Raw genomic sequence first — 26,922 nt, forward strand, 5'->3', positions numbered from 1 at the left:
GTCTAGGTGTAGTGAGAAATATGCAAGGGTATAGGATGTTTACCAAAAGCGACGCGCCATATTGGCGCCCGAGTGTGGTGTTAAGTGAGCAAAGGTTCCCACATCATGGACGGGTGTGGGTAAATAAGTTAGTCCATAGGACAAATAGTAAACAGACAGTGAAATAGAACATAAAATAGACATAGAAAATAATAGAAGATATTATAGAATGAGACTAATTAGGAATGAACAGGATAGGAGGAGGATCAGAGTTGGTACTTGGAATATTTGATCACTTACAGGAAAATTAATGAAGTTTGTGGATACCTTTGAAAGGAGAATGGTGAATATTGCTTGCATTCATGAGAATAAATGGGTATGAGAGAAAAGCAAGGAAGTTGGTAATTTATGGTACAAACTGTGGTTTACCGGAAAGGAGAGAAACAAGAACGAAGTGGGTATAATCATAAATAAGACATTGAAAGACGCTGTAATAGTTGTGAAAAGAGTAGAAGATAGAATTATACTAATAAAAATAGTAGTAGAAGGAGAAACAATAAATGTAGTTAGTATTTACGCTCCACAAATAGGACTAGATAGTGAGAGTAAACAAAAGTTTTGGGAAGATATGGATGATTTAATGCAAAGCATACCGAATGAAGAGAATGTTTTCATTGGTGGAGATTTGAATGAGCATGTAGGAAGTGATAATCAAGGTTATGAGAATGTTCATGGAGGTTTTGGTTTTGGCAGTCGAAATGAGGAGGGGAAAAATATCATAGATTTTGATATGACATACGACCTAATACTAGCAAATACCTACTTTATAAAAAGAGAGTCACATTTAGTGACTTTCAAAAGTGGGCAACATAGAAGCCAAATTAACTTCCTTTTAACTAGGAAGACAAATAGAGCTCTATACAAGGATTGCAAGGTCGTTCCAGGAGAGGCTTTAACAAGTCAACATCGGTTAGTGGTATTGGATGTCCAGTTTAAGAACAATTCAAGTAAGGTCAGAAGAAATAGTGTAGCTCGAACAAAGTGGTTGGAGTTCAAAAGAGTAATGCAAGTGAAGTTCAAAAATGAGTTTCTCGAGTCTGAAGCATGGAAGCTAGATATGGAGGCCAATGATATGTGGATACAAATGGCATCAAAGATTAGAGAAGTAGCTAGAAAAGTACTCGGAGAGTCTAAATGACATGGACCACCCTCAAAAGAGAGATGGTAGTGAAATGAAGAAGTACAAAAGGCAGTGAAGAAAAAAAGGGAATAGTATAAGAAATTACCTAAATGTGATAATAATGAGGCATATGAACAGTACAATATAGCAAAGATAGAGGGAAAAAAGGAAGTTAGTTAAGCAAAAGCACAGACATTTGAAAAGTTATATTAGAAACTTGGAACTAAAGAATGAGAGAAAGATATTTATAGATTAGTAAGGAGGAGAGAAAGGAAATGTTAAGATCTCAATCAAGTTAAGTGCATTAAGGATAAAGAAGGAAAAGTATTGGTGAAAGATGAGGACATTAAAGAAAGATAGAGAAATTATTTTAATAATCTCTTTAATAATAGTCAAAATGGTAATAGCGTGAATATAGACTATAGAACAATAGAAAAGAATGTGAATTATACTAGAAGGATTAGATCTTTATAAGTAAAGGAAGCACTTAAGAGAATGAAAGTGGGCAAAGCCTGTGAACCCGATGGAATACCAGTTGAAGTGTGAAAGTGTTTGGAAGATATGTGAGTGGCATGGTTAATTAAATTATTTAATAAGATTCTGAACTTAAAGAAAATACCTGATGAATGGAGGAGGAGTATTTTAATACCTATTTTTAAAAATAAGGGAGACATACAGAGTTGTTCAAACTATAGGAGAATTAAACTCATGAGCCATACTATGAAGTTGTACGAGAGAGTTGTGGAAAATCGACTACGTCATGATACTTCTATCTCTCTCAATCAATTTGGCTTCATGCCTGGTCATTCAACTATGAAAGAGATCTTTCTCATTAGAAGCTTGATGGAGAAATATAGAGATGTGAAGAAAGATCTACACATGGTTTTTTTTTATTTGGAGAAGGCTTATGACAGTGTTCCAAGAGATGTCTTATGGAGTGTGTTAGAACAAAAAAGGGTATCTATTAGGTACATACAAGTGTTGAAAGATATGTATGAAAGAGCAACTACTATCATGCGTACAGTGGGAGGGGACACAAGAGATTTTTCGATCTCAATTGGATTACACTAAGGATCAGCTATAAGCCCTTACTTTTTTACATTTTACATTACTTTTAGATGAATTGACGAAACATATACAAAAGAGTATTCCTTGGTGTATGATATTTACGGATGATATTGTTCTGATAGATGAGACGTGAGAAGGAGTCAATAGAAAGCTAGAGCTTTGAAAAAGTACTCTAGAGTCAAAGGGCTTTAAGTTAAGTAGAACGAAGACAGAATACATGCATTGCAAGTTCAGTGAAGGCCAAACTGGTGATAGGGAATGAGTTAGTTTGAATAGAGTGGTACTGTCCCAAAGTAATCACTTTAAATATCTCGGTTCAGTCATTCAAGTAGATGAGGGATGTGAGGAGGTTGTTAGTCATAGGATTAAAGCCGGATGGTTGAAGTGGAGACATACCACGAGAGTTTTATGTGATCGCAAGATTCCCAATAAGTTGAAAGGAAAATTTTATCGTACAGTCATACGACCGGCTATGTTATATGGTAGTGAGTCTTGGGCACTGAAGGAGTACTATGCGTCTAAGATAAGAGTTGCGGAGATGAGAATGTTAAGGTGGATGAGTGGTCATACTAGACTAGATAAAGTCCGTAATGAGAGTATTAAAGAAAAGGTAGGAGTAATGCCAATTGAGGATAAGTTGAGAGAAGGGAGATTAAGATGGTTTAGTCATGTGAAGCGTAGACATATGAAGCTCCAGTTAGACAAGTAGAGCACATTATATTAGAGAATAGAAAGAAAAAAAATTGGTAAACCTAAATTAACTTGGAGGAGACTAGTACAATATAACTTAGAAACATTATAGATTTCTGAGAATTTAACCCAAAATCGTTTAGAGTGCAGAAAGTGAATTCATATAGTCGACCTCAAATTTTTTGGATAAAAATTTATTTGAATTGAGTTAAATTTAGTAATATATTTAAAAAATAAATTTTTACGGTAATTTTAACAGTCAAGTTGGAGAATTCTTGAAATAAATAAAAGTTGATAAAAAAATCTCATGTCTACGTGGCCTTTCGACAACATGCCAACCCAAATGTGCGACCCAATAATTTGAGGTGGCTGGTGCGAGAGCACATGTTGCGTAACAAGCACCTCGGAGCAAGTTAGACTCCGCAAAACCATCATCTCACTTTCCCAAAAATTCAACTCGCTTAGCCTCACCGATCCGGAGGCCGCCCTATTATCCAATAATGAGGAAGTACAAGTCTAACCGGCGAGTACAAATCGATGAGTCTCAGTTGCCCAAGTATGACGATGTAGATGACGGCTTCGCCGTAGATGGAAATTACGATGAGGAAGATGAGAGTAGATTGCGATTGAAACCATCGAGGAGCAATGTGAGCAAAGATCATGAGCCCTTCATGGGCATCAAGGTTCGAAGAAAAGCATCTCTTCATAGAGATATAAAAGGGGACTACCTCGACGTTCCGTCGCATCCTTATTTGATGAAGATTTTGCAAAAACAAGGTTAGATTGAATTGCGAGATTTGATGATGATTTGGCTTTTTTTCTTCTTTTTTTTTTTTTCAATTGATGATTGATTGTGGCTTCGTTTGTCTGTTAGTTCTTTTGAGTTGGTTCTAGATTTTCTATTAAGATTCAGCCGCTTGTCCAAGTTCCTTATCTTTCAAGGATTTTAGGCTACAAATGATGGCATTTTATTACATCATAGAAATTTTTCTTACCATCAAACTCCATATGAATTGAACTGATATAGGATATTTGAGTTCGTGGAAATAGGATAATTTCATTGCTTTTACTTCATAAATGAGTATCAAAATTAAAACTTCGATAGTTTCGACAGTCACGAAGTTGAAGCATTTTGGATTGTTGTGTGAAGGAATGTTGGTAGTTTGAATGAGTCAATAAGTCCTATTCTACAGGAGCTATTTTCTGTTAGTTAGTATATACTCTTACTGCTATATTTAGCATGTTTTAGCAGATATTTCGTTTTTCTGTTTGTAGTAAAGGCTATATAAAGCCTAGCATTTACTTCAATAAATATCACGTTCAAATCCAATTGTTACGCTTCGTTTTGTTTCTTGTTAAACCTCACGTGAAAGCAACAATAGTTGAGTGATCAAACACCGCGAGGATGAGTGACGATAAGACCTTGACCAAAATTCCTCACTTTGATGGTCACTACGATCATTGGAGTGAGCTGATGGAGAATCTCCTTAGAGCTAAAGGTCTTTGGAGCTTGATAGAGAATGGTTTTGAAGAACCAAAGCCGAAAACCAAGGATCATCAAGTGAAGCATTATCTATTTCAAGCAATAGATAGGATAGTCTTTGAACGGATAAAAATAGGATTCATTGAAGAAGAAGTTTGGTGGAAATTTGAAAGTGAAGAAATCTCTTCTTAACAATTTGAGGTTCTTGAAATGAAGATGAGACTATCACCGAATATTTTGCAAGGGTAATGGTGGTAGCAAACAAAATGAGAAGTAATGGAGAAGAAATGACGGATACCAAAATTGTTGAGAAAATTTATAAATTCACTTATTATCCATTGAAGAGTCAAAAGATATTGAAACCATGTGATGAACTCCAGCACCTTGGTGGTTCACGAACAAAAGCTCAAACTCGACAGAGGAAGAGGCTCCTATAGAGCGAGGTAGATGTTTAACAAAGCTACCGTTGAATGTTACAAATGCCATGATTTAGGGCATTTCCAATATGAGTGCAATTCAAGCAAGGAAGCCAATTATGCGAATTGGAGGAAGAAGATGAGTTGCTTCTAATGGCGTATGTCGAACTCCATGAGACAGGAGTGATGAGATTCGGGTTGTTGAATCATATGTGTGGTAACTCGAAGATGTTTTCAAGCTTAGACACCGATTTCACCCATTCGGTCAAGCTTGGAAATAACACAAGAATGAAGGTTCTTGGAAAAGGGGTTATAATATGCTATCTTGTAAGTGATGTGTCCTTGACTGAAAAATAACTGAGTGTAGGTCAATTACAAGAAAAGGGTGTCGCAATTTTGTTTAAAGTCTATCATCCGAAAGGAAAGATGGCGAATCGGTGATGAGTGCAAACCGCATGTTTATTCGCTTGGTGAAACACCTACTACGGTGGTTAATGAAAATTGTTTTCAAGTTGGGATGAATCGATTTTGTGGCACAATCGATATGGGCATCTTACAAAGGCTTACATACCTAAGAACATGGTTTTGGATTGCCTAAAATCTCAACACCAACGTCCCCATGTGAAGCATGTGTAAAGGGCAAGCAACATCGGAACCCAATCCCAAAAGGAGCAATTGGAGAGCAGAACAAGCGGGCCTTGTTCATGATATATGCCATAAGAGGTACTTGTTATGTTTTATAGATGATTTTTCAAGGAAAGCCTGGTGTTATTTTCTTGTTGAAAACATTCTACCATTTTAAATGCTTTAAAGTGCTTGTGGAAAAAGAAATTGGGTTTCCAATTAAATGCTTGAGATAGAGGAGGGAGTTCAACTCGAGTTCAGTAAAGCGACAACCGACCATGGCCTATACTCCACAACACGGAAGAATCAAACCGTGATGAATCTAGTGAGGGCAATTTTAACCAAAAACAAATACCTAAAGTTTTCGTTTCATATTTTAAGCAGATCACCCACACTAGCGGTAAAAGACAAGACTCGAGGAAGCTTGGAGTGGGAGAAACCTTGATGGATTATTCCATGTACACATAAAAAAGAACAAAACTTGAAGTAAAGAGATTCTTTGGATTTAGCCAAGAATCCAAAGGATACAGGATGTATGATCCGATTGCAAAAAAATTGGCGATGTGGTGTTCAAGAGAATCGGGCTTGGGATTGGAGCAGACTCTCAAGAGAAACAATTACTTGAATTAGAATGGGGTAATGACATCGGCGAAGAAGAACACTGGCAAAATGTTATTTTACCAACAGAGGGCACTTCCGATCTCGAAAGAGATTTGGGAGCAAGGCGATTTTGTTTGGTGAGGGCTTGTCGATGAAGATGAAACAAACATGATGGCCCACCTTGTGATCTCCGATCCCACAGTTATGAGGAAGAAAAGCAAAAATGGAGGATGGCCATGGATGATGAGATAAAATCCATTGAGAAGAATCACACAGTACTTGATGGATTTGGAGCCAAGAAGGTTGGCGTGAAGTGGATTTATAAGACTCATTTTAAACCGTAGTGCTTTTCTCAACTTGTACACCATTTTCTCACTTAACCTTTCGGTTGTTCGATGTACACATCTTCCTCGATTCTCCATGCAAGAAGGCTGACTTGACATCCGATACAATTTTCTTTGTGCAATAATCATTCCATTCGAGCCACAGTGCGAAAACCTGTAATCTATTGGTGTACCCTTTACGACTAGCCTTGCTTTGTATTTGTCAACCTCTCCATGCTCATTGAATTTTGTCTTATAAATCCACTTCACGCCAACCTTCTTGGCTCCAGCTGGTAAATCCATCAAGTACCAGGTGTGATTCTTCTCAATGGATTTTATCTCATCATCCATGGCCATCCTCCATTTTTGCTTTTTACTGCTTCCTCATAATCTGTGGGAGGAAATTGTATCAGTTGGATGTCAAGTCAGCCTTCTTGCATGGAGAACTGGAGGAAGATGTGTACATCGAACAACCGAAAGGTTAAGTGAGAAAATGGTGTACAAGTTGAGAAAAGCCCTCTACGGTTTAAGGATTGAGTCTTATTTTATCAAAGAAGGTTTTGAAGCGGCCCAATGAACAAACCTTGTTTGTCAAGAAGAAGGAGAGAAAATTTTAATTGTGAGTGTATATGTAGATGATCCGTTATAGTGATGATGATAAATTGCTTGATTTTAAACATTCCATGGAAAAATTTGACAGACTTGGGACCAATGAGGTTTTTCTTGGCATTGAGATAATTCAACTTTGGAATTTTTATTTGCCAAAGGAAGTATGCTAGCGAAGTTCTACAACGATTTGGGATGGAGAACTATAATCAGTAATCCGATTGTTCTGGTCAAAAGTTGAGCGAGAGATGAGTTGATGCAACGCAATTCAAACAAATGGTGGGAAGCTTGATGTACCTCACAGCTTCACGACCCGATCTTATGTTCGTTGTGAGATTCATTAGTCGGTTCATGGCCAACCCTACAAAGCTTCACTTTGCTGCAATAAAAAGGGTGCTAAGGTATTTAAAGGTATGGACTTTTAAGAGGTGGCAGAGGTTGGTTGGTTATGGCGACATAGATGCACCTCTATGCATTTAGTGGAGGAGGCGTGGTCTTCGCAACCCATTGTTACCTTGTCAACGAATTCAGCTTGTGCTTGTCAAGCCATTTGGATGAGAAGAATACTAGAAGAAATTGGTCATTCATAGGAAGAAGGGACTGCTTTGATGTGTAATAATACTTCAACCATCAAGTTATCTAAAAATCCTGTTTTACATGGACGATCCAAGCACATAAGGGTGAGGTTCCATTTTCTCAGAGATTTAGTTAAAGAAGGTATTGTTGAATTACAGTTCTGTGGCACCAAAGAACAACTTGCAGATGTGATGACGAAACCACTCAAGTTAGAAGCTTTCATTGCGTCAAGAACTTGGTGTATGCTGTTGAACTAATTGAGGAATGAGTTCAAGGGAGGATTGTTGGTAGTTTGAATGAGTCAATAAGTCCTATTCTGGGACAGAGCTATTTTTAGTTAGTATATACTCTTACTGCTATATTTAGCATGTTTTAGCAGATATTTCGTTTTTCTGTTTGTAGTAAAGGCTATATAAAGCCTAGCATTTACTTCAATAAATATCACGTTCAAATCCAATTGTTCTGGTTTCTGTTTTGTTTCTTGTTAAACCTCACAAGGAAGTATGAACTATGAAATTTTGGGTTTAATGGTTGTCATTAGTTACTGCATAGGTGCATGACCTTTGGTCCTTAAGTTCTTCTCACATGGTGCATCAGATACTGCATGCTTCTCAGTTTCATGCAAAACCGTCATGGATTGTAGTAACTGATGCATGTGCTTCAAAAATCAGTTCATTCTTATTTATTTGGCCTAGGTGTTGTGGCTTTCTAGTTAATCATTGTTACAAGATAAAATTATTGCTGCAAGGTAAATGAATTATGAATCCTGAAAGTGTTAAATAGTGTTTTATCTTAACATTTTTGTAGAAATATCATTGTAAAGCCTCATCTGCGAAAGAATGCTAGTGTGCTCTAACGTCCCCTTTAATGCACCTACCCTACCTTACTTTCAAAACACACAAATTTAAACACAGTCATGCCAAATTAAAATGAGTGTGCACATTAAAAAAAAAAAAAGTTTTTCTCTCTGATGATCTAATGGATCTGTGGCAGTGCTTAATAGAAGATTTCACCCCTTTGTGAGGAAGTATATTTCAGGGACAATCTGACGTTTTCCCAAGTTGTGCTCCATTTGATTTTTGCAGGTGACAACCAAGTTCTCTTTTCTGATAAAGTATTGAAATTCACTAGTTCAGGGAAGGTGAAACGACGTATATTATTAATAATAGACTTTGCCATTTATATTGTTGACCCGGAGAATGATGCACTTAAACGGCGCATAGCATTAGGATCTGTGGAAAAGATATTTTTGAGTGAATTACGTGATAATTTCTTTGCAATCATCATTCCAACAGAGTATGATATACCTATGGCTAGCACGCGAAAGACAGAAACTGTCACCGTGTTAGTTGAAGCTACAAAGAGTGCATCTGACTACGAACTTGAGGCGGTTTTCTCCAATAGGTAGAAGAAATCTGTTGGTGTCAGTTGTCAATCTTATTATGTTATTAAATGTGTTACTTCTTAAGGTTTTCATGAGGGACTACTCAATAGATGCTTTATACAAGGGCATGCTAGGTTTAATAGTATTGATCCTTAAGAGCACATTCGTTCATTATTTTTTGTTTGCAGTGCTTGATACACTTGCCTTACAGTAGTTGCCTTGTAGAATAGGAATATTTGGTATGAGCTGTTTACCTCTGCCATTGACTTTGTAGCCAGTCTGTTACATGTATTTATGAGCATGTGCAGACCTGGGGAATTAGTTATGATCAGAAAGGGATAGAGAGGTCTTCTTAGATAAGAGGGAGTGAATAATTTTGGTATTGGAGAGAATAATTCTTTGGCCTAAAAGCACAAGCAATAGTATGAGATATCTATGAATGTTATTGCTTAAGAACATCATTGTTGGAAGAGTTGCTGTCAACATTTGTTATGTTGGATTTTCTTTGTTAATTGATAATGCCACTTATCTTTACAGTTTCGAGTATCATGCAGCTGCTGAATTGGTGAAAGAAGTTAAATTTGAGGAAGTAGAAGGTTAGTGATGCTATGCTATGAAAATTTCTCCTTTCTCCAGCCATTACAAGAAGACTATAGCTACAAGACGACTTGTGCTATTAGTTTATCATGTCTTAATTCTGGGTTGTATGGGTTGTTTCTACTTGTAAAGCCTTTTTTCGTCATCTCTCTCTCTCTCTGATTTCAGTTGGTGTTAAAACTAGAATTGTCAGGAAGTGAGTTGCAGCTTATACATGCCTTCATATGTTTGTAGACTATGTGGGAATCAGCATTTTTCATTGTAAAGACACAAGATCATTAAGATTCATTACATTGTGAGTTACAACTCAGCATCAAGGCCAATGCCAATGAAATTTAGCTTTTTCATTCCTTCAGTGTATTTTTTTTTGTGTGTAATTTTTATAGTAAAAGAACAATAGTTGTTCAATACGAAACAGACTCCATTCGAATGTATGAAATGAGAATAAGTAATATAGAAGTTTTTTTCTATGCTGATTCTTGGGTATTTCAGTTTAGTCCTACAAATTGCTTGAGGCTGGCAACCATTTGCTTTAGTCTTTTATTATGTTTTATAAGGGAAATAAGGTGGAGAAGGGAAGGTATCGTCAGTGTAAAAGATACTGGCATACATGGAAACAGAAACTATGATCCTAATGGAAGAGTTCATATCTAGGCCTGATCCGACGGTTGCAACTTGGACTTGAAACTATACAAATTGCTTATCAGTAACCTGATCCTGAAGTCCATGCTAATGCTTGTGCATTTTTTTTTCTCTCTAGCTTCTGAAGATGTGTGCATGTATATACTCTGTACAATTTAAGTCACAATTACAATACAAATTACATAAGATTAAAAAAGGTTGGTTTTGCTCGTGTATATTTAGAAACTGTTGAATCTTCCAAGAGCTCCCATGTCAGAAGGTTGCACAGCGGAAAGCTGTTGCAGCTGTGCACATTATGGTGGTCATTGCTAAGTTTAGTTCATGAGCAAATATCTTTGATATATAACCAGTCCAGGAACATGGTAGCTGTGAGGTCCTTCTAAATCAAATGGAAAGGGGCTGTTTTCATGGTTTACAATCATTGATTGGGTAGATTTGGGCAGGGAGTCATGGTACTGGAAACCTGTACATTCTTCACATGCAAGTGTACCCAAGGCACAAACGGACAAATAAATATTTTAATTTGGTTGCATTAGGTAGCAAAACCAGTAAACTCCACATGCTTAACAATCAAGTCCTAACTAAATGATACAACAGCCAAGGACCCAACTTGCCTTTTGACTTGAATTGGGTTAGGCAGTACGGTAGCTAACTAGTTTTGAGTCTCAGAAATATAAAGATACGCAAACAGCTCAACCAATTATAACCAATTGCTGAATTTAAATTAATTGAAATTATGAAAAAAAATATATATGTCAAGACAGCTAATGGCAGGCAAAAGAATCTCACTGGGGAGGTGGAGCAGAAGTGAAAGCCACATCTGCAGACTGTGGTGTCGGTGTTGAAACTTCGGTGGATGGTGGGTTTTCGGTACTCCCTCTTCGAATGTCCTCCACCATTTTAACTACATCAGGCATTATCGGTCTCTGTTCTGGCATCCTCACCACACAATTCATTCCTATTTGTAACATCTCTACCATTTCCTCCTCAATATTAGGGTATCTTAAAAGTTCAACATCAAATACTTCAGCAGTCCATTCCTCCCTTACCACAGAATGCACCCACCTCACCAAGTGAACAACCTCATCACCACCTGTGGAATGCATGGGGGATTTTCCAGTCAGAAGCTCAAGCAGCAAGACCCCAAAACTGTAGACATCAGATGCGTGAGTTGCTTTCCTAGAGTCTGTTACTTCAGGGGCACGGTACCCTGCAGCCCTTATTGCTGCCGGGGGCATTGGACTCATCAATGCAGCCAAACCGATATCGGATATGCAGCCATATCCCTCAGAATTGAGGAAAATGTTTGAGCCTTTGATGTTTCCATGGACAAGTTTGCCACCATTCTGTGTGTGGATATGTGCAATGCCCCTTGCTGCACCAATTGCAATTTTCAGCCTCGTTTCCCAGTCCAAAGAAATCCTGCCTTCCCCTCTTTTACCTGCTAATTTTGATATGCATTTTCTATCAGTAACGTTTCTGCAAACTACAGCTGAGTAATTTCTTAAGTTAGCAATCTTATACATTAGGAGGATTAGCAACCACATAATGGACATGAAGCAACATCAATTCTAGAATTTAAAGTCTGCAAATGAGTTCAGTGTAAGTAAGATTATAAGGAAAAGATAAATGGCAAACCAAAGGAGATAAAGATTGAAAAAAAAAAAAAAAGGAAAAAGGCTTTTGACATACCATGTAGCATTGCAGAAACACTCCCCTGCTCATGGTAATCACTCACTGTCAGTTTCTCATCCTTTGAATAGTAATATGCCCTCAGTGCAGATACATTTCGGTGCCGAATACTTCCAATCACTTCCATCTGCTGCTCAAACTCTTTCTTAGACACAGGCACTTCCTTCAATCTCTTCACCATTACAGTGTTTGCATCCTCAAGAGCAGCCTTGTAAGTTGTACCAAAAGTTCCCTTCCCAAGCACTTCAGCAGATGCTCTCAATAAGTCCTCCAAGTCAAATGCAAGATTACAACCCTCAAAGAACACAAGCCTATTATTCTTGTCATGGCCTTCTGAAGTATTTTTCTTCAAAGACCCCTCCTTCTTTTGCGACTTTGTTGGTAAACCACCTTTCTGGTCTTTCTTCGAGTAGCAGCAAACCATCAACAGAGCAATGATTACAAACCCAAGAACGCAGCCGCCTAGTACAATCCCCAATATTGCAGGTTCACTCAGTTTCTTGGATTTCCTTGGTGGTTGAGGACTTGGTGGCTGAAATGGAAGGGCTGGAGGAAGGACAGTTTCTGATGAAAGTTCGTTACCAGAAAATGCCCAACTTGGAAACCTTAAAAGAGACCGAGGCACGCTTCCAGTGAGATTATTGTTGGCTAAATTTAGAGATTGTAAACTAGGAACATTGATATCAGGAATAACACCCGAAAGCGAGTTGTTAGCGAGGTTCAAAGAGGTAAGGTGTGTCAAATTTGACATTGCAGTTGGAATGCTACCATTAAACCCATTATTTGAGAGATCAAGAATTGAAAGATTCTCCCACATTGAGAAATCTGAAGGCAGTGGACCTGAGAAGTTGTTGAATTGAAGATAAAGCCCGGTTAAGTTTTCGAGTTTGGAGAAATCTAAAGGGAAAGTACCTGATATGCCATTCGATCTGAGGCTCAGGATCTGAACTGCCGAGAGACGACTGAGAGTGTTTGGTGGGACTGGGCCTTGAATTCCTTCTCCAGGCAACCTGAGGGCCACAACTCTAGACTGATCACCGTTGCAGGTCACACCTGTCCACTCACTGCATACAGAAGAGTTCTGCTTCCAATTGAGAGAATGGGAGTGATGAATGTTGCCAAGGAAATCTAGTAAAGCTTGTTTATCCTCAACTGGCTCTGCAATGGCTGGTAAAGAAACTGCTCCTAAGAATAGAATCGCAGAGAAAATGAACAGGAGGTTCATTTTCATGCTTGTTTTCCTCTCAGCAAGTTGAAAAACCAACAGTGGAAGAAAAATTGAGATTGAAAAGCCGAGTATCTAATGCAAAACCTGGTTGCATCTGCATGAATATGGGTAAAAGATGGATCAGATTAGGAACAGAAAAAAAAAAAAAGAGAAAGATTACAGTAAGGTTGAATGTTGATTGTGATTTGAAGTAGCAGAGACATTTCTTGATACTTTTCTAAAAAAGAATGATTCGTATGACTTTGTTAGGCTACCCTGGTCAAAATTATCAACTTAACCATGATTAGAAAACTAGTGACTGTTAGTTACTTGTTTGACTTTCGGAGCACCATTCTACCTAAACGATAGATTAGAGAATAATCCAAAATTGCTAGTCCTAATCCTATGCATGAGTCATCAATCATTTTCTTTCATTTTCTCAGAAACCAAACATAAAAAGCAGCACGTAAAGAGTTGTGTACAAAAAATCCACTTACGTACCAAATGCAGATTGCATCAGGATTTGCAAAAGACCCACAAGAAGTCATCGATCGCTGAATCTCTCTCTCCCCCATAAACCAAAACTGTTGAGAAATTCAACTATGCATTTCCAAGTAAAAAAAAAAAAAAAAAAGAGAAACAGATAATAAAGTTGATGGAGAAGCAGAAGGAGAAAGAAGACAGAAGCAGCCGGTATGTTACGTTCTTGAGAGACCAAAAAAGAAAGAAACTAAAAAAGAAATAGTAGAAGAACGGAGGGATCTTTCTTGACAATGTAAAAGATGATTATAAATGATGATTGATATGAGCTGTTTTTGCTTGCGAGAGCAGCATCACATGCAAGAAACAATTAGATCATCATTGAATATCAAATAAATAGCCGTGCATCATTTCTTTATTCAATAAAGAAAGAAGATTATCATAGCGCAAGAACAGGAGGGTTGCATGTGGAGACAAAGTGCGAGCGAGACAATTCATTAAAAGAGAAGCAGAGATATTAGAAGCCACAACCAACTACTGCTGATGCTGCTGCTACTATAGTATTATAAATATATATAGCTTACCCTAGCCAAAGTGTGGACCATAGCTAGCGTACGTGATCAGCTCTGTTTCCGCCATGGATATATGCTGTTGCGTCTTCCTAGAAGAAACTGTTATTATTGATTTATGTTTTATAATCGGTGCTGACCATCCAAACTGCAATAATTAAATGGACGGTGGGAATTGCATCACTCACAGGAAAATTATTATTATTATTATTTTTACAGAGATCAATGGATTACATGACGCCACTTATTGCCTACAATATTCACTTCACATCGCCTGCAATTTTCATTTTCTTACGAAAATTTTAATTATAATAATAATGAAAATTATCGATGGTTGGCGTTCATTCACTGTGGAACATAATAATAAATTGGTTAGCAAAGTTGATTATGTTTATTTTAAGAAGGCATTAATTTGTTAGCAAAGTTGGGTAGCATTATTAAATTATGTAATTTTGGGCTGGTATCTATGAATGTGCTCATCAAGATTAGATGGATAAATTGATTTTCTTGACGTTTCAAACCTTAAGCAAAGAACAGAAAGCAACCGAGTCGCACACCTGATGGCTTCTCATGCCCATGGAATTTATGAGTTTGTCCAGTTTTGGCTGATGACGTTTCTGCCTAATGCAAGTTATATATATATAAAGGCAAAAAGCTTATATAAAGCATTCAAAATTTTACTCAATAAATAAAAGCTTATAAATAATTTTCTTTTATATTGAAATGTCATTTGTAATTGTTTTAATTGACAAATAATTTAAAGAATGTCATTAAATTAATTCATTGCGTGACACACTCGTCCATCTACGTTTCTAATGATGAAATGCCACATGAAAATAATAAATAAACATAGCCAAGAGCGAGGCGCCATGGCTGCTACCTCGCCGACCACCCTTAGAATATTTTAATTATTTACCGCTTGATTAAATATAAATTAGATTTCGAAGCAGTAATATTATTATATTACAGTTAATAAACTAACAATTATTTATTCTCCTTTTTTCGTATGGCATGCTTTTAAACGTCACATCTGATGAATTGAACCTCCCCAAGGAAAAATATAAACGCTAACATTAATTTTCAATCTCAGAAATTGCATAATAAAAAAAGTTCTGTTCATGTTAATTAATCATTTTTCTTTTTAAAGCGTAAGATTCTATTTGTATAAATGAATTGTAATATTAAAATTATTTTCATGGAAATTTTGATTTTGAATTTTAATTAAAATTCAATTTTTTTTAAATAATATTAAATTTAACTAGAGTTTAATTTTCTTTAGGCAGCTGGTAGCCTAAGATTTATGCATTTTTTTGGTTTGAAGTAGGGGTAGTCACCCAGTTTTGAATTGTAATCAGTTATTTTATTAATTAAGGTTTAGAAAGATTGAAATCGAAATAATAGGATCTATTTCAAATTTATTTCGGTTTGATTTTTTATATTATATAAAATCTAATTTTTAAATTGAATCGGCTCATTTTGGTCCAATTCAGAATTGATTTGGTTTCAAATTTTTTGATACATTTTTTAATAAGCAACAAATCAGAGTGGCGCAGCGGAAGCGTGGTGGGCCCATAACCCACAGGTCCCTGGATCGAAACCAGGCTCTGATATGTCAGTGTGGCTTCCTAACTCTGTTGTTTTTCTTTGTTTTTTCGTCCCCCGTTTATACTGCACGCAAACGACGTCGCGGCCTTGCTTCTTCGTCTCGTAACCACGAGTCCTTATTGGGTGGGCTGCCCTTGTGCCATTTGTCGCCGAAGGAAGGAGACTCAGACACAGTAGGAAACAAATCAAAACCCTGAAATTAAAAGATCCAAAATCTCGGGATAAATAAAGAAAACCAAAAGAATCTCCCACATCTGCGAGTGCGATCTCCAATTTTCTCTCTGTTGATAAGACTTTGCTTCTCTCCCTCTAAGTTCTTCAAATTTCTTGCTATTTCTCTTCTTTTTGTCTGCTCCTTTCCCTCTTCTTTATTTTTTGTTTTTCCAACAAAATTTATTAATTATTATTTTCCATTTCATACCTCAAAGTCAAAGTTAATTTTAGTTTAATGGCTGTGGCATTCTTGTGTTGAAGATTATCGCTCAATCCTCTGTTTGCTTACCGAGAAAATGAGTGAAAAGTCAGAAGCTAGACTAGATATGAATGTATTTTCCAAAATTTTTTCCCATGAAACAAACATAACTGTGATCTGTTTGAGGACAATTTTTAGCATTTAATAAGCAAACCTTTTGCATTTTCTTTTTGAATTGTGGGTAGAAATTAAGCACGATCCATTTAGTTGTTGTTCAAATTCCTAGATCTTCTAAGATAAATTATGCACTGACATTTAATTTAGTGCTTGTCCTTCTTGAACGAACCCTAATTTGTGATATGGAAAGAGTGGATTAAAACCTTAGTTAATGTTGTTAAATTGTAAAGCTATACGAATAAGATGTAAGGTTGTGAGGATTCATCCGCTAATATTCAAACTGATTATTAGTCAACTTCTGGAATATGTATAAACAAATGTTCCACTGGCAGAAGCACACATTCACATGCTTCTACAGTAGTTCAGCTTCTGATTAATGTATTATTTTACCCATCCTATAGGTCAACGTGCAAAACCACAAAACAGTATCTAGATAGTCAGTAAGTTCAATCTTATTATTGTGTTATAATTAATGCTTAATTTTTTTCCCTTTCCTTTTTTGTTTGATATTATAGTTTAATGTAAATTTTGTACAAGATCATTATATACAACTCTATTGATTTGGCAGCAGTTGATTGCTCCAAGTCTTTTCTTAATTTTTTATGAAATAAACATTTAAATTTTATCTTTTTCTCCTTATTAAAAGGTTAATACCTCCTGTTTATGAATATTTAGTTTACTATCTTCTGTAATGTGTGTTAATGTGAGATTAGCAAGAGAGCAAACAAGGCAAGTGTTAGCAAATAAATATGTTGATTGTATGGTAATCTATTTTCAGTGGTTAAAGAAGAAGATGTTTGTTGGGAATATGCTGAGAAATTAGTTGGAAACAAGGTGAGTGCAAATTTTGTGTGAGAGTTTTGGATGGTGGCGTTAGTATAGATTGAAACTTCTTTTGTTCCGCCTTCCAAGTAAAGGCGTAAATCCTCGCAACAAGGTGACAGATGATCACTCACAGGGTAAGGACCACAATATTATCGAAGAAGGACATTAAAGAACCTAAAAAGCAAAAGCCTGCAGAAGCCAAATCTCCTGGAAATATATTTGTGAGTAAACCACTTGCTGGTGTGGAGGCAGTATCTCTAGTTGCTAAATTTTATCCAACTGTTACATCAATGACCTCTTCCTCCTTAAGTAACCAAGGAAATGCTGAAAGAAGTGTTACATTTTTATTTTTTGAGAATAAGTTGGACTTTAGTGTTGTGCCTTCCTTGCCATATCACCTAATGATTGATTCAATAGGAAAATGTGGTTCAGGATTATGGGCTCTTTAGCAGAAATATTATAGACTACATGGTTGGAAAGGATCAAGTTTGAAGTGAGCTTGCAATTGAAAGATATTGAGAAAGAGTGGGCTGCCACATGCTGAACTTTCCTTGTTGACACATGTGACTGACATCAAAATAGAGCTTTGATTAACTTTTTTTGTTTCCTCGCCCTCCGGGAACTTTTTTCACATGTCTGTAGATGCATCATCATACTTTAAGAATACCAAGTGCCTTGCTGATTTATTTGATTCTGTTATTCAAGACTTTGGTGATGAAAATGTTGTCCAGGTAATCATAGTAGTTTCAACTATACTGGTATTGCCAACCATATACTGCAGAACTATGGAACCATTTTTGTGTCTCCCCCTGCTTTGCAATGTCTGAATTTAATTTTGGAGGAGTTCTCTTAAGTTGATGTCAACAGATGAATCTTGCAAGCTCAAACACTATCAAAATTTATATACAATAATGCCTCGATGCTTGACCTGATGAAGAAATTTACTGGAGGACAGAACTTAATCAGGACTGGCGCATCACAAATTCTCTATCCAATTTTCGATCACTGCAATCAATGTTGAAGCAAAGATCAAGGTTGAAGCTAATATTCAGTAGCAACGAGTATCCTACAAACTTATCATATGCAAATAAACCACAAAACATGGCTTGTATTACCATTGTTCAGGATGGTCGATTTCTGGAGAGCAGTTCAAGAAAGCATGGCCATCTCTGAGCCGTTTCCCAAAGTGTTGAGGGAAGATGGTGGTAAACCTGCTGTGGGGTTATATATGAGTTAATTAGCAGGCCCAAAGAATCAATGAGGACTTGTTAGTTGTTGCATAATGGATGAGAGCAAATGCAAGACTTTTTTTAAACATAGTAGACAAAAGGTGACGAGATCAGCTCCATTCAGCAACTGCGTTTTTGAACCCGGGTGTCCAGTATAATCCTGAGAAAAAATTCTTGTATCTGTTAAAAGAAGATTTTTTTGCAAAGTTATTGAGAAGCTGCTTCATACTCCTAAAATGAGACGTGACATCACCAATCAGATTTTTATTTTCACGGGGACAAGCGGGATGCTTGGTTGCAATTTAGCTATGGAGGCACAAGACACAGTGGCACCTGGTATGTGTATGATTGTGTATTGCCGTGTGTGTGTCTATTTGTATGAAGTATGCTGCCTGTTTTCAAATGTCATCTTTCAGAATATCATTGAAATTATCAAGTCAAGTGCATTGTATATGACCCTGTATGTGAATAGTCCTCACTTCCGGAGTAGTTTTGTGCTGCCCCTACTTGGAAGAGATCTGTTGTTCTTATATGTCATAACCTAAATCTTGCGTGAGATGGATCAAGTTTTGTGCTGGTTTGGAAACTCACTGCTGACATATTGTAGGGCTTTGGTGGGAACAATTTGGTGACTCTGCAGCAGTGTTGCAACGAGTTGCCATCAGAATCCTGAGTCAGGTTTGCAGCGGTTTTACTTTTGACAGACATTGGAACGCATTTTGGCAAATTCACTATGAAAATTATTTTGTTCGTGTAAAATAAAACTTAAAATATTGCAACATTAATAATAATAATAATAATAATATACATTAAAGTATTTTTAAGTTAATTTATGCACGCTAAAATTAAATTACATTTTATAATATTTTAAAGGTGTATTTTTTTTATTTAATATATTTAAAATAAATAATTATCTCATAATGATTGATATGATCGAATCTTGATGGATAAGAAAGGGACTATAACAAGACTAATCATACTGGATAAATATTGCATTTTTTTTTCTTTTTGAGAAAAAAAATTTTTTTTTTGGTGAATGAGATATAAATTTGGTCCAGATAAGGAAAATTCAATCCGCTGGCCTTGTTGTTAAGCCCAAACGCGTTCTTCTCCCAAACAGAAACTGTCACGAACAAGTTTCCTTTCTTTCTACCTTCCTTTCCGTTCGCTATTCTTCCCTTATTGCAAAATCTATGGATTACGATTTTAGGAACAGGGCGGCCTCACCGTACGATAAACAAATTCCTATCTACAGGGCTTCTTCTTCGTCATCGGCGCCGTCTAGCCACCCTATGTACGGACAGTCTCTGTATCCGAGAATCGGTCAACAGGGCCACACGGCAGTGCCTCCTGCTGGCCGCCACTCCTCATATCACCAAACTTCCGCTCCTTCGCACTCTTCTTGTAAGTCGATCTAAACTAGTTCTTATATTTTCTCTATACATTGCTGCAGAATGCTCGGAGTCAGCCTTGGTCATTTGAATTATCGAACCTAAACGCTGTGTTTTTTTTGTTTTTTCATTTTATGTTTCAATTTTTGTTTGAATTTTCAACTTACATATGCTCAAAAAGGAAATTTCCCGAACTTAAAGAACAAATCATCGATTGATGAAAGGATAATTATGTGTTAATTAGCTTTTTCTTTGATTGAGATCACAGCGATTACTAGAGGGTTTACGGCTATTTGTTTTTCAAAAGATGGTTGGCAATGGCATGTTTGTTTAACTTTTTAATTTGGCTAAAATCGAATGAGTGATTAAGTGCATAGCGTTTGCAGCAGGATTAGGCATTCGAGTTGCTGTAAAGCCAGAGTATCGGATCACTCCTCCGGTATGATTTGATTCTTTGCATATATATTTTTTTTCAATTTCAAAGAATTTTCTGGTAATATGAGCATTTAGCTTTAAGCTGTTATGATTATTAATTTGTCATGCTTTGCACCAACCATTTGTCATTAGTCTTTTGTGGGTATGTGGATTGTGGTCTAGGCATAGATAACCTACTCTATGCATGCCTCACTACTTATTTTTATTTCTCATAAGTTTTCTAATTTTTATGGTCCGAGTGATGTCAAGGTGGAAAATTAACAAAAAGGTTGTATGGTTGTGTATGTGTTGTGCGTTTGTGTTTTCAGATATATAGTGCATACATACAATGCTGCAGTTCCCTCTTTTGTTAGCCCTACTTTGCTTTTTTTGATCCCTCTGTCGTCTGCCTCTTACTGTTTCACAAAGTTGAGATGTGATCCTATTACCATCTTGTATACATAGGGATGATAATATTATAGTAATCTCTCTAATTCTTTTTATCGTTTTTGGGACTCAATTTCAATAATAAAATTGAACTTATTTTCTGTTGGATTTGTTGGCCGCATATTTTTGTTGTTATGATAGCTGAGTACATGGTCAAGTAGGCTTTTTTGGGTCACTTGGTCTTTAGTTATATGGTATTTTGCCCAACCTGATTTCAGCTATCTATAATTGCTCTTGTTGTAGCCTCAGTTGTCACCACAAGTGGGAGATATTCCACGGAGCAGCTTCCATTTTGATTTTGAGCTTGAGCGAAAAATTTTAGCTGAAGCAGAGAAGGAAAGCCTGAACTGGAGCAAGTTTGGGCTGGAAAATCTTCCATCTAAAACAACAGAATCAACTTCCTCATTGGTATGTTGTTTGTGTTTTTCAATTTGGTTGGTTTGTATAAAGTTACTATGAGGATGAAGATCGGGATTGGGGATGAAACACATTGGGAGCATTTTTAGGCTCCGGTTTTGGGTGATGGCATGTCATCCAAGCATGCATCTTTGGGTGCTTTGTTATGTGATGAGACCAATCACTCGAGAACTTCTTGATTTTATGTAATTGCTGTCATGTTTTTATAACCATAGCTGATTATTGACTGATTTCTTGTTTTTAAGGAAACAAATCTTTACGCATGATCAGTTCATAACTCTTATCTTTCAACCAGTGAGTTCTGAAATGAACAATATTTTGCCAAATGCAAATGCAGGGTTCAGCTGTAGACCCTGTAGTGAGAAAATACATTTCATCAGGACTCAACTGTGAAGCTGTTCCTCATGCTGTTGCTAACTATGGGGACAATCCAACTAAGGTATTCTCTTTAAGCTTTATTGTTTTGAGGTCAATAGAAAGCTTTATTGTTTCTGCACATTGATTAATGCCTTTATATCCTTTTACTTAAAGGTTCAAGAATTTGTCAATGGCTACAACCTTTTAAGAGAAATGGGATTTGAAACGAGCAATGTAGTTGAAGCTTTACTCATGTATGACAATGACACACAAAAGGCATTGGCACGTTTTCTTAACACCTCATCCTGAACATATTGGAAGCGCATGGCTGAATTGTCAAAGTGGTGGTATATACTATACGAGTGTAGTCTGGTTTTATTCTCATTGTAAAATTATGTGGAACAGGCTTGCATTTACATTTTGCTTACATGTAATATTACTTTAATTGTAAACATCCCCCCAAAATTTATGCATCAGTTATTTCTGTTTTGGTGCAACAATGGTTGATACGGACAACTTTGTATGGGCTGCTCTCGTTTTCAATATTTTGCATTTTAGCTTTAGCGACATCACAGGTTCAATTACCAAAATGCTGGGGAAAAAAAAATCATTGTTTAGCATTCAATTCCCTTGACAAGAAAACAAATGCCTTCTTAAATGATCATCTCAGTAGTCGAAATGCCAAAGAGGGAGAAACAGGTCCTATCTACATACATTTGGCGGTACACTCACAACAGGTAGAAATTGTAAGATGCCATCACATAATTGCTTCACAGGATATTAATAATCTCTTACAACTGAGGGGACTCACTCACTCGAGAATCAGATGTCAAGCTCTATTCCCACAAATGAAAGAATTAACATATATGTTATATCACATGAACAGTCGCACCATGTCGGGTCGATGTATGATTTGATAAAACATGCCTGCCTCCAGTTTGTGTAGATTCTCAAATCTCCTTTGTGGTTAACCAATTTTCTAAATGATAGTAGCACATTCTTTGATGAAACATCAGCAAATTCCCACCATTTTAAGAGTAATCACAGTATATTTTCTATTTGATTCTCAGAAACTGGAAGCAAATCAAATCAAACACCTGCACAAATAGCTCCTGAAAGGGGGAAAAATGGTCAACTACCTCATCAACTGGTCAGTGAAATTCAATAAATGGGCTTTTATTTATCCTGAAATACGGTCACCTATAATTCTTTGAAGGCATGATGCATCCTATTGGGCTTCTGACCTCAGAAACGCCACATTGTGTGTAACAATGAGTCTGCATGCGTGCAGAAGAAGAAAAAGAAAAGAAACAAACCTGATGACCAAGATGAGCAGCAAAGCCTCCCTTCATCTACATGTTTGACGTCAAGCCCAATAAACCAGGATCCAGCACTCACATCATCATGTGCATAGGTTCGAAGAAGAGATCTGAACACTCCGCAAATCAGTACTTAGAACTTCAAAACATAAGTATCATAAGTTATGAAACTGACACACCAGATGAGTGAAGAATTTACCTGTTTATGGATACAAATTTAGCTAAAGCTCGTGATATGACATACATCTCACCTGAAGCATGGCGAAAGTACCTGTTCAGTAAAAAAAAAAAAAAAAAACCACTAATTTTCCATTTAAAAAGATGATTGTGATTCACGAGGGAAAGAATATTAGAACCTAAAAAAGAACAAAGAACAGAAAACCTTCGTCTTCCTAAATGTTTTAGCTTTATCATGTGCAATTTATGATTATCAAAACACATGACATAAACAAATAATATTATATCAGTAGAAAATTAAATTGGTCTGCTATTAACTTACGATTTCTTATCTCCAAACTTCCACCAATCTGGTTCATACCATTTATGACTACTGCCAAATTCCATCAGACAAGTATGAGAAAAATAAAGTAAAAGATATTCAATTTCATATCCAAATCTATCTTCCTAGAAATTTATTTTTAGGATTTTTCATAGGAGAAACTCACAGTTCAGAGAAAACTGCGCCTGATTTCATACAACCAATATAAACACGAGGCTTGTCCAATTGAGTTGCCAGTGTAGCTCCAAGAGCATCTGCAAAGAAAAAGAAATCGATAATGATGAGAAGGCATACTCACATCCACATTAATGTCAAAAAAGTTTTCCTAAATTTACAAGGTCCAAAGGACTAAAGAATATATTAGTACTGCTAAGCAGGAGCCCTAATTAAAATCCCTAATATCTCAATCCCCTTGTTTGGAATGGAGAACTTTGTAAGAATTCAATTCAATTTATTTATTTTTGACTAATTCTCATGTTTGGACCAAAAGAATTCAATTCTTTTTAATTTAAAAAAAAAATCATTTTAAAAGAAATAGAATTCATGCATGATTGTGTGAGAATACTTCTGCATTTTTTTCTTCACAAGTTACTTATTCCAAATGAACCCGATAAGAAAAGAACTAGTATAATTTGGCAAGCTTGCCAACAGTGAAGACTGCAAATAATCCAACAATGATACTAACCAATATTAACATATATATTGTCATTGACTTTAGCATAGAACTCAGCATCCCATTTATCCACAGCATGAGCAAAAAATAGTTTAGCCTTATTTGGAAATCCCTCATTTGCCTCCACATGGTTATCCTGTTAACAAAGAGGTCTATAATGAGCACATAATCGAGCTTTTATAATAAAAGGTTGCTTCCACATCCCACTTTCCACTTTATGCTTCTCTGTCTTTTATTTATTTTTTTAATCATATTTTATATCTCGCTTTCTCTGTTTAATAATTCACCTACAAGTGTGATTTGGCACCCTGTAACAGGCCTTCAATGCTCCATCATTGCCATTAATTCAAAAGTACTATCCATAGGATTTGTAAAATTAGCAAGGACAAAAAATAGAAATAGCTAATGTTATTTTTTTCGAAATCATTACTGATTTATGAACATACGAGAATTAAGAAGTCATTAGCATGCTTATTTTCATTGTCAATTTCCCTGTCCAAATTGTCCCCACGATTTGCACTGCATGAGAACAAGGTCAACTGTCAATACTTTGAGCACAAACCACAAAAGAAGAATGATAATAGAAGAAGCACATATCAAAATGACAACAATAATGCATCAAGTGCACAAGCAAGCTTAGTTACCTTCTTCCAATGACAAAACGTGAAACTATGCCTTTCTCATTCTCCATTTTCTTCAAGGTTATACCTGAAAGGATGAAGGGTTGGCTTTGATCCTCCAAAAACAATACACAAAAAGAGAAAACTGCTTACTTCTAGAACACTGCATGCTCCATACAAAGAATTAGGCACACAAAATAAATTAAATTAACGAGAATGAAGTGCAACAAATGCATGACATTCAGGTTGGTATATCAAAGCAAAGAAACTACTAGTTTCAACAAGACAAAGATCAATTGAATAATTCAATGACAATATTTAATGCACGTTTTTTTACTATGAGTAAAGGCATCTGAGCAATTACTTTCCAGAGAGTATGCTAAGCTTTAATTCTTATGGGGGCATCTATCAGTTCCTTGTGAATCAGTTTTTAAGTTCTCACTACTGAAGCTTCCCCTTTTGCTGCCAGATGTAGCCCACATCATCTATAAATGCAGTACTTTTCAAACTTTGTGCACCATTTGGTCCATTTCTGGAAGAATCCGTATTCGGTAATGTACCCCTAATCACTATACCAAGGAAAGGACTACTTTTATCACCATTTAGATGCTTCCAAAATAATGCACATATAGTGATCCACCTTAATATGTTAGGCAATCTGAGTACTTAAAGAATGATGTCATCAAGTAAATGGCAATCTGGGTACTTCAAAGAATAATGTCATCAAGTAAATGGAATGATGAATTTGTTATTTCAACCTAAAACAAACAGACATTCAAGGAACTAAGAAGAATGAAATTATAGGAATATTTGGTACCCTACCAGTTCCCATCCATGCTTTACGGATTGCATTCCTATTGTTCATTCTGCCAAACCTTGTCAGTATTCCTATCACTACTAGATGTCTTTTCTTTGAATTTGTCCCATCATTCTGTGACAAGAAGTTTGAAGTAAAACCCTCCTGTTTAGCTGTAGCCAATTCCATCTCAAGGGCTGATAACTTTTTCTGTTGCTCCCTAAGAAGAAGCCATCACATCAATAAATCATGAAAAAGAAAAGGTAGGAATTGTTCATTAATGCGAAAATACCAATAATTACATTACCTGCAGGCTATTATTTTCAATGTATCATCCACAGATATAGCGGATTGTCCCTAAAATTTAAAAACCAGTTCACATGGTCATTTTTATGAATGTAGCTCAGCTAAACAAAATAAACAAGCAACGAAACATGAGAGATTATTAAGCATCCAGCTTGAGTATTTTTCCATATCGTACCCAAAATTGTATTAGTCTATATCACAGGTGAACATGATAAACTGATTTTTCCTTATAATTTAACACTAGAAAGAAACCCACATGGTAAGTAAAATTCCAACTCAAACGAAAAACCACATAGCCATATATAAAAACAAAAATTGAACACCCACCTGTCCAGTTATCCTGTCGAGCTCTTTAATCAAATAAACCCTGTTCTCCGAATCTTGCCATAACCTATTCCCACATCAAACCATCAACACGATTACAACAACAACTAAGCCTTAATCCCAAACTAGTTAAACCATCAACACGATTAAAGGGGCAAAAAAAGACCGGATCCAACATTGTTTAGGACCAAAAGAAGAGGAAAAATAATTCCCATAAAAAAAAAAAGCGAGCATGTGATAACTTAGAGAAGCAAATAACCTGCCAGCGACATAAATGGAAGCGAAAGTAGCGAACATTGAGAACAATAAAGTTGATATTCTTGATCCATACACTCTGCTATTCGATCCTTGACTACCTCTGGTATGCATCTTTTAACTCTTTACCACTAGATCTTCAATCCCTTCCCAATGGATTCAACGGGACTATCAAAATCGGTTAAACAAAACCCAGACTTTGATTTGGATTAAAAATTCTTATGGCTGAAGAGAGCAGAGACAGATAGAGAAGAGAAGTGGGTGAGTCGCTGGCATTGCAAAGTCGATGCAGTTCTTGTATTGGTCTATTTGGGCTCTTCGTCCTTAAACGACACCGCCCATATTAATTACTTTTTTTTTCTGTATTTTTTTTTCAATAGTTTTTTCTTCCTTTTTTGCGTTGATAATATCAAATAAATTTTAAAATTTAAATAAATATCCAACTCATTTATATCAAACAGGGAAATAAAATCAACGGTTTTAAAGGAGAAATAATAATAATAATAATAATAATAATTTAAATGGTATGATAAAATTATTACCAAAAAAGTAATATGAGAATTTAAAACTTTAAATCCTTTTAAATTGTATAACCCAACATAATTTTAATTAATAAATTGTATTGTTTTTGAATTTATGAGTCCAGTACTTACAGAGTCAAACCCAACAAAATAGCCCAATTACAGAACAACAGGTCCAAAGAAGAAGCTAGTCCTAAACACACACAAGGCCCAGGTCGA

The 26,922-nt window shown here is 36.1% G+C and overlaps 4 protein-coding genes, 1 non-coding gene and 1 pseudogene across 15 annotated transcripts; 4 read left to right on the forward strand and 2 right to left on the reverse strand.

The window, feature by feature from the left end:
* Positions 1-3,267: 3,267 nt before the first annotated feature.
* On the forward strand, positions 3,268-10,000 carry LOC110637507 (uncharacterized). 5 transcript variants are annotated; one of them, XM_021787640.2, is made up of 4 exons: positions 3,268-3,694; positions 8,631-8,949; positions 9,467-9,525; positions 9,761-10,000. In XM_021787640.2, exons 1-4 carry the CDS (start codon positions 3,418-3,420, stop codon positions 9,823-9,825), a joined length of 720 nt encoding a protein of 239 aa, XP_021643332.2. In that variant the 5' UTR covers positions 3,268-3,417; the 3' UTR covers positions 9,826-10,000. The 5 variants fall into 5 exon arrangements, 2 of the variants coding, with proteins under 2 accessions (XP_021643332.2, XP_021643333.2); XM_021787641.2 differs by having other exon boundaries at positions 3,270-3,694; positions 9,695-10,000; XR_009145677.1 differs by lacking the exon at positions 8,631-8,949 and adding an exon at positions 8,539-8,630 and having other exon boundaries at positions 3,548-3,694; positions 9,695-10,000.
* Positions 10,001-10,672: 672 nt separating this feature from the next.
* LOC110637506 (probable inactive receptor kinase At4g23740) lies at positions 10,673-14,271 on the reverse strand. 6 transcript variants are annotated; one of them, XM_058139917.1, is made up of 4 exons: positions 13,569-14,271; positions 12,773-13,182; positions 11,861-12,700; positions 10,673-11,612 (listed from the first exon to the last, which is right to left on the reverse strand). In XM_058139917.1, exons 2-4 carry the CDS (start codon positions 13,089-13,091, stop codon positions 10,954-10,956), a joined length of 1,818 nt encoding a protein of 605 aa, XP_057995900.1. In that variant the 5' UTR covers positions 13,092-13,182; positions 13,569-14,271; the 3' UTR covers positions 10,673-10,953. The 6 variants fall into 6 exon arrangements, with proteins under 6 accessions (XP_057995900.1, XP_021643328.2, XP_021643329.2 ...); XM_021787636.2 differs by having other exon boundaries at positions 11,861-13,182; XM_021787637.2 differs by having other exon boundaries at positions 11,861-13,182; positions 13,565-14,271.
* A 1,383-nt stretch (positions 14,272-15,654) lies between these two features.
* TRNAM-CAU (transfer RNA methionine (anticodon CAU)) lies at positions 15,655-15,726 on the forward strand. The gene has a single exon. It is a non-coding gene; the product is annotated as a tRNA-Met (tRNA).
* A 1,343-nt stretch (positions 15,727-17,069) lies between these two features.
* On the forward strand, positions 17,070-19,126 carry LOC131175482 (uncharacterized; annotated as a pseudogene).
* Positions 19,127-19,416: 290 nt separating this feature from the next.
* On the forward strand, positions 19,417-21,890 carry LOC110644105 (uncharacterized). 2 transcript variants are annotated; one of them, XM_021796726.2, is made up of 5 exons: positions 19,417-19,768; positions 20,142-20,194; positions 20,860-21,024; positions 21,371-21,472; positions 21,565-21,890. In XM_021796726.2, exons 1-5 carry the CDS (start codon positions 19,558-19,560, stop codon positions 21,697-21,699), a joined length of 666 nt encoding a protein of 221 aa, XP_021652418.2. In that variant the 5' UTR covers positions 19,417-19,557; the 3' UTR covers positions 21,700-21,890. The 2 variants fall into 2 exon arrangements, with proteins under 2 accessions (XP_021652418.2, XP_021652417.2); XM_021796725.2 differs by having other exon boundaries at positions 19,425-19,768; positions 20,133-20,194.
* A 130-nt stretch (positions 21,891-22,020) lies between these two features.
* On the reverse strand, positions 22,021-26,524 carry LOC110644098 (hydroxyproline O-galactosyltransferase HPGT1). Its single transcript, XM_021796720.2, has 12 exons — positions 26,187-26,524; positions 25,931-25,994; positions 25,605-25,654; positions 25,324-25,517; positions 24,526-24,589; positions 24,328-24,400; positions 23,894-24,017; positions 23,375-23,462; positions 23,209-23,259; positions 22,909-22,980; positions 22,707-22,819; positions 22,021-22,502 (listed from the first exon to the last, which is right to left on the reverse strand). Exons 1-12 carry the CDS (start codon positions 26,294-26,296, stop codon positions 22,480-22,482), a joined length of 1,026 nt encoding a protein of 341 aa, XP_021652412.2. The 5' UTR covers positions 26,297-26,524; the 3' UTR covers positions 22,021-22,479.
* Between the last annotated feature and the right edge of the window lie 398 nt (positions 26,525-26,922).

The sequence above is a fragment of the Hevea brasiliensis genome, chromosome 17 (assembly GCF_030052815.1).
Source record: "Hevea brasiliensis isolate MT/VB/25A 57/8 chromosome 17, ASM3005281v1, whole genome shotgun sequence".
Classification (NCBI taxonomy): domain Eukaryota; kingdom Viridiplantae; phylum Streptophyta; class Magnoliopsida; order Malpighiales; family Euphorbiaceae; genus Hevea; species Hevea brasiliensis.